This window comes from Mycteria americana, chromosome 12 (genome assembly GCF_035582795.1).
Source record: "Mycteria americana isolate JAX WOST 10 ecotype Jacksonville Zoo and Gardens chromosome 12, USCA_MyAme_1.0, whole genome shotgun sequence".
NCBI classification, from domain to species: domain Eukaryota; kingdom Metazoa; phylum Chordata; class Aves; order Ciconiiformes; family Ciconiidae; genus Mycteria; species Mycteria americana.
The window spans coordinates 12,753,488-12,766,097 of NC_134376.1; the positions used below are offsets into that span (position 1 = coordinate 12,753,488).

Sequence of the window (12,610 nt, forward strand, 5' to 3'; positions counted from 1 at the left end):
GTTACGTGTGAAGAGTAAACATGGCCACAGGCTGCCAGGGAAGGCGTATGATGAGAACCCCCATTCTAGAAGAATGAGTCAGTAGAACAAGAGGTGGACAGTGAATCTCCCTCAAGCAGGAGTGGAAGGTCTTTATCACAGGTTCAGTGAACCCTGGAAGACCTATGTCTGATGTGTTGTAAAAACCTGATTGCTACCAGAAGGACTGTAGTTTAGTGGTTTTGTGTATTATTTATGCACAATTTCATCCATCTTAGGTTTGGGACTTTGGTTGAAGGGGTGAGCTGCCTCCCATGAACTTGCTTGCTCCCGATGGAAACATCTTGCCTTCAGCCCCAAAGCTTTTGCTTTCATCCTGTGCACTTTTTGATTGGTTAATCATCTGGGAACGATTGCTAGGGTGATTTTTAAATTTATTTATTTATTTTAAACTTACTGCGTGGGATTGTTCTGAGCATTTGCTATGTTGTGATGCCGTATACTTAATTTCTTTTCCTTGCAGTTTTGTGGAATTTCTAATAGGTTAACTTCTCTCTCTTTTTTTGCAAAAAGGCTGAAATGCTGTTAGAGATTGGATGAGATGTTTGTGTGTGTCTATGTTGCGAATCCTGATTTAGGATCCTGCCGACTATGCCAATTCGTCTTGGACGGAGTGATTTAGATCGCTTAAAGAATCACTGTCAAAGGTATTGGCAAAGGTGTTTTAATATAGTGTTGTAAAAGTGCAACTTAACAAAGTTCAATGGCAAGGTTCACTCTATTAATTACTGCATGGAAGAAACATACAAAGGCAAATTGAGTTACACTCGAGTTACAATGATTCACAGAGAGACAGGGGATACGAAAGGGTACGGAGGACCCTCCTGTTGAGTCATGAGGTTCAGAGTGGACCCCCTTGCTTTCTGAACTCCTCCTCAGACAGGAGTCTAGGTGCAGCTAGGTCCAAACGGGTCCAAACCATAACAAGGTTTATGTCTAAGGGATTATATATGCAAAATTTATGTAATGTTTCGTTAGCATCAATTCAGCATGCAGCCAATGTTACCAAGACAAAATCAAAGTTACCATACTACAAGGTTTTGTGCGATATCGGTCGCTTACCAAAGATCTGCCGTTCGTAAAAGGTCTCTCTGCCTCGAGGAGCAACCTTGAGAGGTGTCCCAGCTCAAGGGGAGATCACTGCCATTCAGCCACGCTGCCTAGCAGGGAGAGCTCAAAGGCAGCTCACTTGGGCCGTCATATTTATGGGATAAAGTGGTTGGCTCGTAGTCAAATTACATGTGATGGAAAAGGTATGCAGGATACTCCTTGTACCCACAACTTTCTTTGTTTCTTGATAAATGAGTCTTGGAAAAGTCACCCGCTATTCATGTGTTAATCACATGATCGGTGTTCCGAGCTTATATGCATCGATGCTCACTGTGTCACTCTGCTCCTTTGTGGGTTTTCAGAGAACAGATTGAAACCAGAGGAGTTCATGGCCCAGCTGCAGCTCAGGCCTTTATCTCTTCTGGAGCCTGCATGAAACCACCACCAGTCTGGTCAAGGGGTCGAGTGCACCCCTCACGCTCCACCTACACTACAGTCAATCCACTTTATCGACTCATAGAGTGGTAGTACAGTTACCTCTTGCCTTTAAGTCATAAATATGTGGCATATTGCACATGAGTGGTAAGAGTCCGATTATTTGATAAGCTGTTTAGTTTGTCACAATTAATGCTAATTATATACCATTTCACATACAGAATCAGTTGATTGTATACATTTTACCTGCTGGATTGATGTAATTTGTTTCATTTTTTGCCAAACTTTGATATACAGAATAATTATAAGCAACAAGCATAATAAGGTTAAAACTAACAAAATTACAGTTGGATGCAGTGTCAAATTCAAAATTGTAGTTGCTGTTGGTGACCATCCAAAAAGAGTTTCCACCAGTGATGTTTTCCATCTTTTTTCACTCTTTCTAGGACATGATGTATCTCCTCTGCATCATGATGGATGGCAATCAAGGTTCTTTGTCCATTGTTCCGAATTTGGTTTAGCAATTGACTCAGGTCATCATGTTGCAACAGTTTTCTCACCAATGTGAAATTCATTCCAATAGGGGTAGGCAATAAATCTTGATACAGTGTATAGTTAGGTTGTAGCAGTTGGTGGGTTGTGACAGGAGTTGAATAGTTAAAGTCGCATCCCATAATTTTGGTAAAATTACAAATATAGATATTTAAGTGATTGTATATATCTGTGTTGTCTGTAGATACAGAATCATAAAGGGTTCTCATACAAACACATCAATTTCCAACATATACAAGTACAATTTCAGGGTTCTCATCGGGATGTATTTCAAAATGACAAACATTTTGTTCAGTGTCAAGACAAATGTCTTGGGCCTTGATGGTATTACTTTCACCAATAAATGCTTGTTGTTCCTGTACAACACATGCATCAACATCAATAGTTTGCCATTTGTTCCCATTTTGTTGGCCCCATACTCTGTGTTCTAACGGATAGAGTACAGTTCCATGGTGATTTAATCCCAGAGCAATGATTGGGTATATGGTGTATACAGAAGCATTGCGTATTGTCAAAACAAAAGCTGTGGCTTTACTGTCGGTGGGGTCATAAGTGAAGTTAGATACCACCAGGACTGGAAATCATTTTCAAATTGAGTTGCATTATCCCACATTATCTTTTGAATTTCAGTGGGCAAGGTGCCGTCATCGCCTTCCCTTATAATTGCTGTTACAGTAGATTGCACCCACAACTGAGAAACATGTATAGTGCAGAATGTACTATAGTTACCAGATTGATTAGCATAAATAAAAGAAGTGAGGGTCTCCACCCTGTGGGCCGAGCTTGTTGATGTGTGAACCAAATTTGTTTTACACTGGTGATGATTACTCTTGCGAGAAGGATAAGCAATCCTCTGATGGTTGATGCAATCTTCAGGGGAGGTGTGCTGGTATCATTCCCGGTGTCGTTCCTGGAAAGGGAAAACAGTACAAGTCTCAGTGGGGTTTTTCCAGGTGGGTTACCCCTTTTAGTGGCTCAACTTGTTGAACTGCTTGGACTAAAGACAGAAGTCCCTTTTCCCGCTCAGAGTATCTCAGAATAACAAATGCAGTCGAGTTAAACTTTAAAGGCCTTTTTGGCCTGCTTGGCCCGGTCTGGAATAGATTGCAATAAGTACCATATCCTGCAAAACCCCATTCTGCTATAATAGCATAGTGGCCCCAGTGACTGATATGTCTTTAATTCCTGTATTAGAGTTTTGACTGCCTCTTCATGTTCTGGGTTCCACTTCCATGGTTTTCCCTTTCATAAAAGTGAGTACAGTGGGAGAGCAATGATAGAAAATCCAGGTATATGTTTCCTCCAGTACCCTAAAGTATCCATAAGCTGTTGTAATTCTTTCCTAGATTACGGCATCCACAATTGTTCTATTTTACTTAGGGCATCCAGTGAAATTGATGGACACCTGCAATCCACCAAGTACGTAAAAATTTTACTTCTCTACTCTGTCCCTGACATTTTTCGGGTGGGATTTCAACTTCTGCTCTATGTAGTGCTTGCCACACTGCTGCTGCTGCTTCCCCCACCTTTTCAGGGGAGGTCTCTCCAATTAGGATATCATCTGTATATTGGTACAGTTTCACATCTTGAGGGAATGAGACTGTCTGTAAGAGTTCAGCAAGCGCAGCGTGAGCAATCATGGATGAATGTTTATATCCCTGTGGGAGTCTGTTAAACGTGTATTGTATACCTTCCCGAGTAAAAGCAAATTTTTCTTTATCCTCCTCCTGCAATGGGACCATAGCTCTGTTCACTGCCATCCTGGATGTGCGGCTGCTTGTAGCATGGCTGTTAAAGTTGCAATATTGGGTACTGCAGCCGTTAGTGGGGCTGTGTTGGCATTTAAGCACCGACAATCAATTGTTAGATGCCATCTCCCGTCCGTTTTTCAGGCTGGCCAGACTGGTGAATTGTATGGGGAGTGAGTTCTGGGAATAATGTGCTGTTTTTCCAAGTCTGTTATTACCTCAGAAATTCCATTTTGTGCTGCAGCAGAAATCGGATATTGCGGTACATTAGTAATCTTTGAATCGGGGAGTGCGGGGGCTGTGCGGAGTACATACACTGTAGCTTCCCGATTTTTATCAGGGTTAGGGCTGATGTTTGAACTGAAGGACCAGGTACTGCCCTCCGGCAGGCACCAGGTTCGGCTGTTCAAAACATAAAAACAAAAAATATTTTCATTGTGATCTTTGACTGCAAAGACATATGCTTCTCCCTGGGGAGCCATAAATTAACTTTCATGGTTTGGCAAATAACACGTGCTCCATTTACTCTGGTGACTTTAACTCTCTGCTGTCTGGGTTGCATACCCAGCTTCTTGGCATCCTGTTGTGTTAGTATTGAAATTTGTGCTCCCGTATCTATTAGAAATTTCACCAGTTGTTGTTGAGGCCCAGCTGGAATCAGAATGTATTCTGCTTTAATGATGGATCTAGTCTTATATTCAGAGGAGTCTGAGGGAAAGAAGGGGTCATCATTTCCCTCATCATAATCATCAAGAACACCCCAAATATCACCGTCCCAATCCTCTGGGGACACTATTGTTTCCTAATTTGCACGGGCTTAGGGGGATGCGAGGCCTGCATGAGCATCATCTTGATCTTTTCTTCCAAGTTTTGTGTTTTCTCCTTTTCTTCCTGTAATTGTTTCTGCAGCTGCTCAATTTTCAAAGACGGTATTAATTCAGCTGCCTTTCTGCCTTCTATTTTCTTCTTTTAGGTCCTGCTCCTTTTTATTGTTATTATTCCTATCCTGATAAGCAGCTTCTAAACAGGCACCTAGCATTTTGCAAATAATTCCTTTCCCTTTTCCATCCTTTATATACCCCCTGGCCACCTTTAGCTGTTCTTCCCCAGCTTCCCAATCATGCCAATTATCACGAGCCCATTCTTCTGAGAATTTGGGACTCAGACTTATTCCATGCTTCTGTAAGTAATCAGTGACACTACTTGCCATCCTGCCGACTATGCCAATTTGTTGCGAATCCTGATTTAGGATCCTGCCGACTATACCAATTTGTTGTGAATGGAGTGATTTAGATTGCTTAAAGAATCGCCGTCAAAGGTATTAGCGAGTGCACCCGTCACAGTCTCTCTCCCCCTTACTACACACGCTTATCCTCCCCTCTGCAGGCCACCCTGCCAGAGCCCCTCCTCTGTCTGGAAGAGAGGAGTTGAAATAGTGAGCTCCTGCTTTGTGAAGGAAATTTGCTTTCACTGCCTTGCTGAGAGGTGCCTTTGAGAGAAGAACCGATGTGGGTTTGTTAACTTCTGGGCTGAGGAGGTGATTTCGATGGCCATGGGGCTGCATGCCATCATTTTACTCTGTGCTGTTGTGGCAGGAGCTTCAGGGAGTAAGTAGAAGAAACTTTTTGCTCTGCTAAGATTGATCTGTCCAATGCAAAATACTTCTGCTAAGGAATGATCTCACTAACAAAACTTCTGAGATGCTGTAGATTATGTTACAGCTTGTAGGTTTGCAGTAATTCTTGTAGCAGCTTTGTCTTGATTTTCGGTGTGGCGTAGCAGTTTGCTTTACTGAGCTCTCTGGGTGGTACTGGGCAGGTGGGAGGGCACCCTACCTATAAAGCAGTGCAGTTAAATAGTGCATCTTCCTTCAGCATTACTAGGGAAAAGCAACAGAAACAGTGAGATTGTGCCAGTCAATTAATTATCTCACCTGAAAATAACATGTTAGTATCCTGTTCTAAAATTGTGCTCACTTTGGTATTTGGCAGATGAAGGATTCTGAAAAGTGTGAATAGGTCATGAAATGTCAATGATGTGGTCCTTTGTTACTCTTGTCAACTGAAAAGAGATGAGTGCATGCTGTTTTTAGAACCAAAATAAATTATGGAAGAAAATTTTAAAAGAACAAAGCAAAGAGCAGAAACTCAAAATTTAGGCACCTTAGCAAAGTTAAAGTGCCTGATTGTCCAAGGTGCTCAGCCGACCACTCTATCTGTCTGTGATAAGCACGTTTAAGAATTCTGAGCACAGCATTCAGGTATCCGCACAGGAGTTGAGAGAGCTCTTAAATCTGGTCCTGGAGACGCGTGCTCAACATCTTAAAAACCTGATGCTACATAACAGAGATGAATTTTCCAAGTTTGTATTACCATATTTATTTCAAGGTTCTTGAATAATTTGTACTGATTTCTTCATTAAAAGCCATGAACTTAACACTACCTTTTTCCACTGTTTAAAAGAAAAGGGTGAGGTAGATAGCCCTTTTCTTACCTGACCCACTAGGTACTTAGGGGTGATTTTTTTCCACCAAGGAGACTGGGAAGTGTATTTCTTTATCTCCAAATGCAGTGTGTTTGGAATGTTAAAGTTAATGCATGTGTTTATGTATAGATAGGTACATTTATAAAAATTAATAGTTGAGCGAGAATTCTCATATGTTACATGACCTGGTCTCTCTATGCTAGAAAGTTTTCTAGTTTTGCAGGTATCTGTAGCACTAGGACCAAGTTTGCTTGAAAATAACAAGTTATTCATACTTTTTAAAGGTAAAATCTGAAGTTCCATACAGAGAATTAATTCTGCAAAATAAAAAGGAACATTTCTTGGGAGGAAAATATAAATGTGGGGGTAAGACCTTTCCAAGAAAAATTTAATTCTACTCTCCAGAAACTTGAACTTTAATTTGGGAATAAAAATGTATATAAGGTTGAGTGGGTGCTGAAGAAACAAACACTTTCTTATTTTTGTTCCAAAACCGGTGAATTCCCTTCTTTCCTCCTGCCAATAATTTTGACATTTCAAAAAAAGGGATTAAGAGGAGGGAAAATATGGCTCCAATAAATAATATAAATGTGGATTTTTGAATGTTGTAATTTGACAAGAGCATTTCCTTCAGGCATATGGCATGTATAAAACATCCAAAAGCACAGAACCAGACTAAAGAGGCTTTTAACTTCTGTCTCCAGAGGGAGACAAAGCTGAGCAACACAGGGATGTTAGTTACCGCTTAACAGGGAGGTTCATTAGCATACAGTATAGCATAGAGGTTGGGGGCGATTATTCTTACTGTTGAACTTCTTGTGGGAGTTATTTTTAGGAAAGATTTATCAATAATGGCAAGGTATGGCTGAATGCTTTTAATACTAATTAAATAATGTAATACATGATTTTATTAATAAAGTAGCATTTTCTTTCGCTACAGTACATACAAGTGCCATGTATTGAAGTGCAGCAGGATCACGTATTTGCTTTTGGCTGTTCCTCGGATATCACTGCAGTGCATATGAGCATCTGGGATCTGACTGATTTTGCCATGTACACTTTCCTATCAATATCTAGGACTTGGTAACTTGCTGAGTTGAGTGCCGGGGAATGTTGGCAGGGCAGGATCCGGTCCTGGAACGTGCATCTCACATGTGTCCATCATGGGACTCCTCTCTCAAAATTCCTGTGATTCAGCTCAAGTTTATTACAGAAGTTCTCAAGAGATTTGAACCAGTAGGCCAGTCTTCAACATAGTACCTGTGTATTTGCCAGGGGTGAAAGCAATCTGCAATGATTTTGCTTCATGTGCTGAAGCATGATGTGTATCAGTCTAGTCCTTTGAGTGCCCAGGCATCATGCTTGTAGAGGCAATCAGAATGATACAGAGGAAACAGATACCCTAAAAATTTCACTGTTGCTTAACTTCTCTGTGAAAACAGAATTTTTCTTCCAGTTCATCATGGCCTTTTATGTTATCTAGCAGTGCTTGCAATCACTGATGAATGTAATTCTGCCAGGCTTCTTTAAGGTCATTCAGTGTCAGAGCATTAGAGTGAGAGTCTTACTAGTTTACTGTGCAGATGTGTGTGCACAGAGTGAAGAGAAGGAATGGAGGCTCTGTACGTAGCAGCCCTGACTGTTTCCCCTGTTCATGCCAATGTGAATCTGAAGCAATTCCATCTGCGTGGTGTAAGCGTGTTCTGCATCCCCTTGAATCTGCTGCCCTCCCAGTCAAAGTCTGAATGAAAGTCATGCTGGAGAACAGGCTCTCCAGTGTTAAAGGATGTCTTAACCAACCGCCACACTTGAGTTGTGATGTTTAAGTGTTCCTTAGTGTGCTGGTGCTGGAAAAGTTTTTCTTGGGCAATAAAGCTTGCTCTTGTTCTGCTGTAAATGATACTATGATTTCTTGAATGGCCATGTGCAACAAAAATCTTAGCTAACTAGAAATTTTCCCTAACTGCAATAAAGTTAAAAGCCTATGGATGTGAGGAAGTGTGGTGCATAAAATGTGTATTTCTTTCTTGGATTAAGAACCCGTTTTTTTTATTTGCTTGGTAATCCATGGTATTGTTGCATTTCCATACCTACCTCAATAAATACACTAAAGCATGTCGTTCCTTTATGTTTGTGCTTGTGTGGTATAGATGTGTGGAAAGGGGCAAGAGCAAAGTCTTGTCCCTGTATACTTGGTAGAAAAACTCTCATGGATTTTTAAAAATTTTTTTTTTTGAGGGCCATGCTTTGGTTTCAGTTATTTCATTGTAACTGAAAAGCAGCAGGCCTGTCCTGAGCTGCACACAAATTTTCAGTGCTTTTCTATTATCTTACCTGTCATTGCAGGATCCTTGGAGAGTTTAAGTTATGGAGCTTCCTGTTTTGCGGAGTGTGTAGGTAAGTAAAACAAGACTGTATTCAGGCCTTGTATGTGGTAAGGAGGGAGGGATTTGAAAACTTCCTTCTCTTCAGCAGGTATGTTGTGTTCTTAGAAGAATGATACTTATGTCTGAGTGATCGCCATTCATAGAAGTAGTAGAGAAGTTACACTAAGCTTTATGAGGCCCAGATCTGCCTAAAGTTCTCACTCTGCGTACTCAGAAAACTCATAGACATTAAAGCTAAGCAAACTACTAAACCAGTGCAGGACAAAACCCAGCCATGTATGAGTGTCATTTTTACCAGTACCTAGTGTTAGCTCCTTTCATACTGAAACAGGTGTGGAGAAAGACTTCTCCTTCAGTGAGCAGGCACAAAACTTCTATTCTATAAAGGAGGGATGGATGGGAAGACAGGATATTGAACTGACCTGGAAAGGCTTGGCTGAATGGCTTGAGGTGTAGTTTGTAACTTAGGCATCTCATTTACATTGCCAGCAGGTACTTGAATGTGCAAAAGTGCTTTTCAGTCTAACAGCAAGGGGAGCACATGGATGTCTGCTCCCAAGGAGATCTTGCCCTGGGCTCTTAGCTCCCTACTCAGACAGTGTGGCTCAGAGACCCTTCATTTGTTCAATATTACGTCATCTCTCTGAGACTTTGTCATTGAAAGTGCTCGAGTGTTGCAGTGCCGCTGTGAGGCAGAGAAAAAGAAGCTCTCTATTATGGGAGCCACAGTGGTCATTTTTCCTAGATGTTGCCTTTCTCACCTGAGGGAAGGGAGAGTATTTTCTTTGAATTTTCCCTCTTTTGCACTTCAGTGGTCCCAGTTAAGGTCGTACCATGATGTCTTATCTTTTAGGGACACCGTATTTGTTAGTCTCACACACCACGTGCACCAAAATATATGGCATTGAAGGTATTATGACTCTGATCTTGTCATCCTTTCGGGGTTAATTCTTATCAGCTGGTCTAGAAGAGAATCTCCTATGATAAGAGGAATACAGAGATCCTGTAGCACACATGAGGGTGTCTGACATTATATTCACTAGAAGACAGTGCTACCCATGGACACTTGCCAGGTCATTACGATGTCTTCATACAAATACAAATAATCCTTATCTTCCCATGGTTTCTTTTCCTCAGTCTGGATCTTCTCCGGCAGGCTTTCAGAACCAAAGTTCTTTACTTAAAAACGACATAATTTAGTTTGTCTGCGTGTGTGTGTAGCCACAGCATGGGCATGAAAAGCACTGAATGCGTCAGCATATCTTTTTCATCTTGCTGTTGCAATGGTCCTGTTTTGATGCTCTCTGAAAGGTGTCAAAAGAGCATCATGCCATAAATGCATTGCGTTCCTTTTCTGCTCTTGGAAATTAGATTTGCCTTGGTGGAAATTGTGAGGTTATGTGCATAGGAGAGAGGGGAATTCTTTTCACCTTCCACACAGAAGCTATCACTAGCATGCAGGGTGCTTTCAGAAACCCAATTCTTTCAACTGTAAGTCCAAGTGGGAAGGGAACATTCTGAATATCCAGCCCCTTGTTTAGCTGATTTCAGTGGCCAAAAGATTTAAAAGTAGACAAAAAATAGGGGGAGGTGGAAGCCTAATAGACTAAAAAAATGGTTTTTTGTTTGTTTCCTAGGACACAGTGCATCATACTTCCCCAAAAGAGCTAGATACAGCTACAGGTATTCAGCAGTTACCAGCACATTCCTGCAGGGAAGTATTTACAAAAGCAGTGGCATCTCTCTGGAGAGCACAGTGATCATTGAGGTATTGGGGAATTGCCAGATGGTTTTGAAAGTGAGTATTGTCATAAACATCTGAGTGATTGGGATGAGCTAACGTGGAACTGTATATTTCTTTGGAATTACTGCTGCATTTAAAACATTTGTTTTTCTTGTAATTAAAGGCCAGTTCTGGATCTCATAATTAGAGTTGCAGAATTGCTTTGATGCGACACAGCTTCAAATTAAGTATTTGCCAGTTTTAAAGGGCAGATTAAACAAATTGTTATTTTCTTTCCTAAGTGGTGTGACATTTTCACTGTTTTGTCACATGAAGTGCAGAACAGGAGATGAGGCTAGTCCCTTTGAAAGGAACTTGGTTTATTTTTAAGCACTTCCATATCTGTAGCAGTAATTTAAAAATAGCAAGCGTTTTAAAGAGAACTTGAGAAACTTGTGGGATGTGCTGGATTGGTGCCATTCCTAGCACAGTGTAAAATTCAATCCTGTAACACTCCATTGATCTCGACAGGAGAGCTCTCTCTTAATGACAAGAGCAACAGATGAGTTTCAAATTACAGACCTCTTCCTGGGGGGAGCCCTGCGGTAGGCCAGTTTGAGAACTACAGTGCTTTAGCAGGGGGAGCATGGAAAATAAACTTCTCTCATCTGCCTTGATTTTCCTTCAAGTTAACAGAGGGGATAATTCATGGGTTCTGCAGGGGGTTGACATGTGTGTACTATATACATATATACATGAGGCCAAGAAAGAATAGGGCAGTTATTCCTGTCCTAACATGGCCATATGGATAAAATTAACTGGCCAGTGGTCCCATGATTTTACATGAAGAATGAGAATTTGGCTACTGTCTTCAGATTGAATTGCTCTCTTCTGCCTTACAATATCAGTGGCTGGATTCCAACTTGTAGCTCTTTATCTTAATTTGAGGCCTTCTGAGATATGCAAAACAATATGTAGTTGAATGCTTGTCTTTATAAAAAATAAAAAAGTAGAAGGTATTAAAAAAAAAATTACTAAAAGTTGCAGTTGCATTTTTGATCTGCGATTTGAGAACAGTTCTTCCTTACCACAACCAGCCAAATTGCAAGTACTTTAGGGAATTCCATAATGAACTTAAGTATGCATTTTCTCCTCTGAATTCAGTAAAAGTAAGCTGTGAAATGGCTCCTGAATACTGAAAACTTTACGAGGTATAGTCTCAAGAGTCAACTGAGATGGATAGTCATTTTGCTTCTCAACTGGAGTAGAAAGGACTTATGTTTATCCAGGCTCCTGCTTTACCCCAGAGTAGGTGATTGCTTCTAGCTTGAAAATGAAAGGGATACAATAGTGCCGTATAAAATGTATTTAATAGTGAGTGAAACTTCTTTGTAGAAGAAATTTCTGGAAACCATCTCAGATATGCAACCTGAAGATGTGGCTATTGCGGTTGTGTTCCTTTCAACACTGAGCCTTTCTTCATAGTCTATGACATTCTATGTAGATACTCTTATGTGACAAAGTCCACAAATTCCTATTGACAATGATATTTGTTGCTCTATAATCTTTGCTCCTAGGTGCAAGATGTACAGATTAAGAAAAGTCTTGCATCCAGAGAGGAGCCTCTGAAGGAAATGGACAGTCTAAGGTAGAAAAACTTCTAATCTGGTCTAGTTCTTGTTTTTTTGAAGCTATGTGGCTTAGCAGCAGCTTGACTTGACATTGTTCACTCTGTTTCATACTCTGTTTAGTTTTAGTTGGTTTTTTGGTTTTGTTTTAAAAGCAAGGATCAAACTATGAGCATCATCAGCAAAACGAGAGGCATTTGGTCCAAAAAGGTTTTTTTGAACCTAATTTTCATCCCTTTTGTATGTAGAAACATTTGGAGAATAGACAATTAATTTTTTTCTGGGTACAAATTATCAGGCCTCTAGCTGGCTAGCAGCATGTATGGATCGCTGACTAGTTCTCTGAGTTGCATTTGTGACTTGTACAGACTCTTGAGTTTTGAAGTACATTTCAGAAGTTCTTGGTTTAGAGGATTCTCACGGTGAAAAACGGTGGGTTTTTTCTTCCAGGATATTTAAATTGCATTTGCTCATCTAATGTCATTTTCTTCCTTTTATGTTTGTTTTTTTTTTTTAAGTAGCTCATTCATAACATATGTCAGTGTGTTTCCCTCTGCCTTGCAA

General features: G+C 40.6%; 1 protein-coding gene across 1 annotated transcript in view; it reads left to right on the forward strand.

Annotated features, from left to right (window-relative positions):
* The first annotated feature begins 8,627 nt into the window (after window positions 1–8,627).
* LOC142415850 (uncharacterized) overlaps window positions 8,628–12,610 on the forward strand; it is a 105,553-nt gene continuing 101,570 nt past the window's right edge. Inside the window, exons 1-3 of the mRNA XM_075514669.1 lie at window positions 8,628–8,705; window positions 10,333–10,493; window positions 11,996–12,066. Of these exons, the coding sequence (XP_075370784.1) occupies window positions 10,482–10,493; window positions 11,996–12,066 (83 nt within the window). The 5' untranslated portion in view covers window positions 8,628–8,705; window positions 10,333–10,481. The remainder of the gene's footprint in view (window positions 8,706–10,332; window positions 10,494–11,995; window positions 12,067–12,610) is intronic.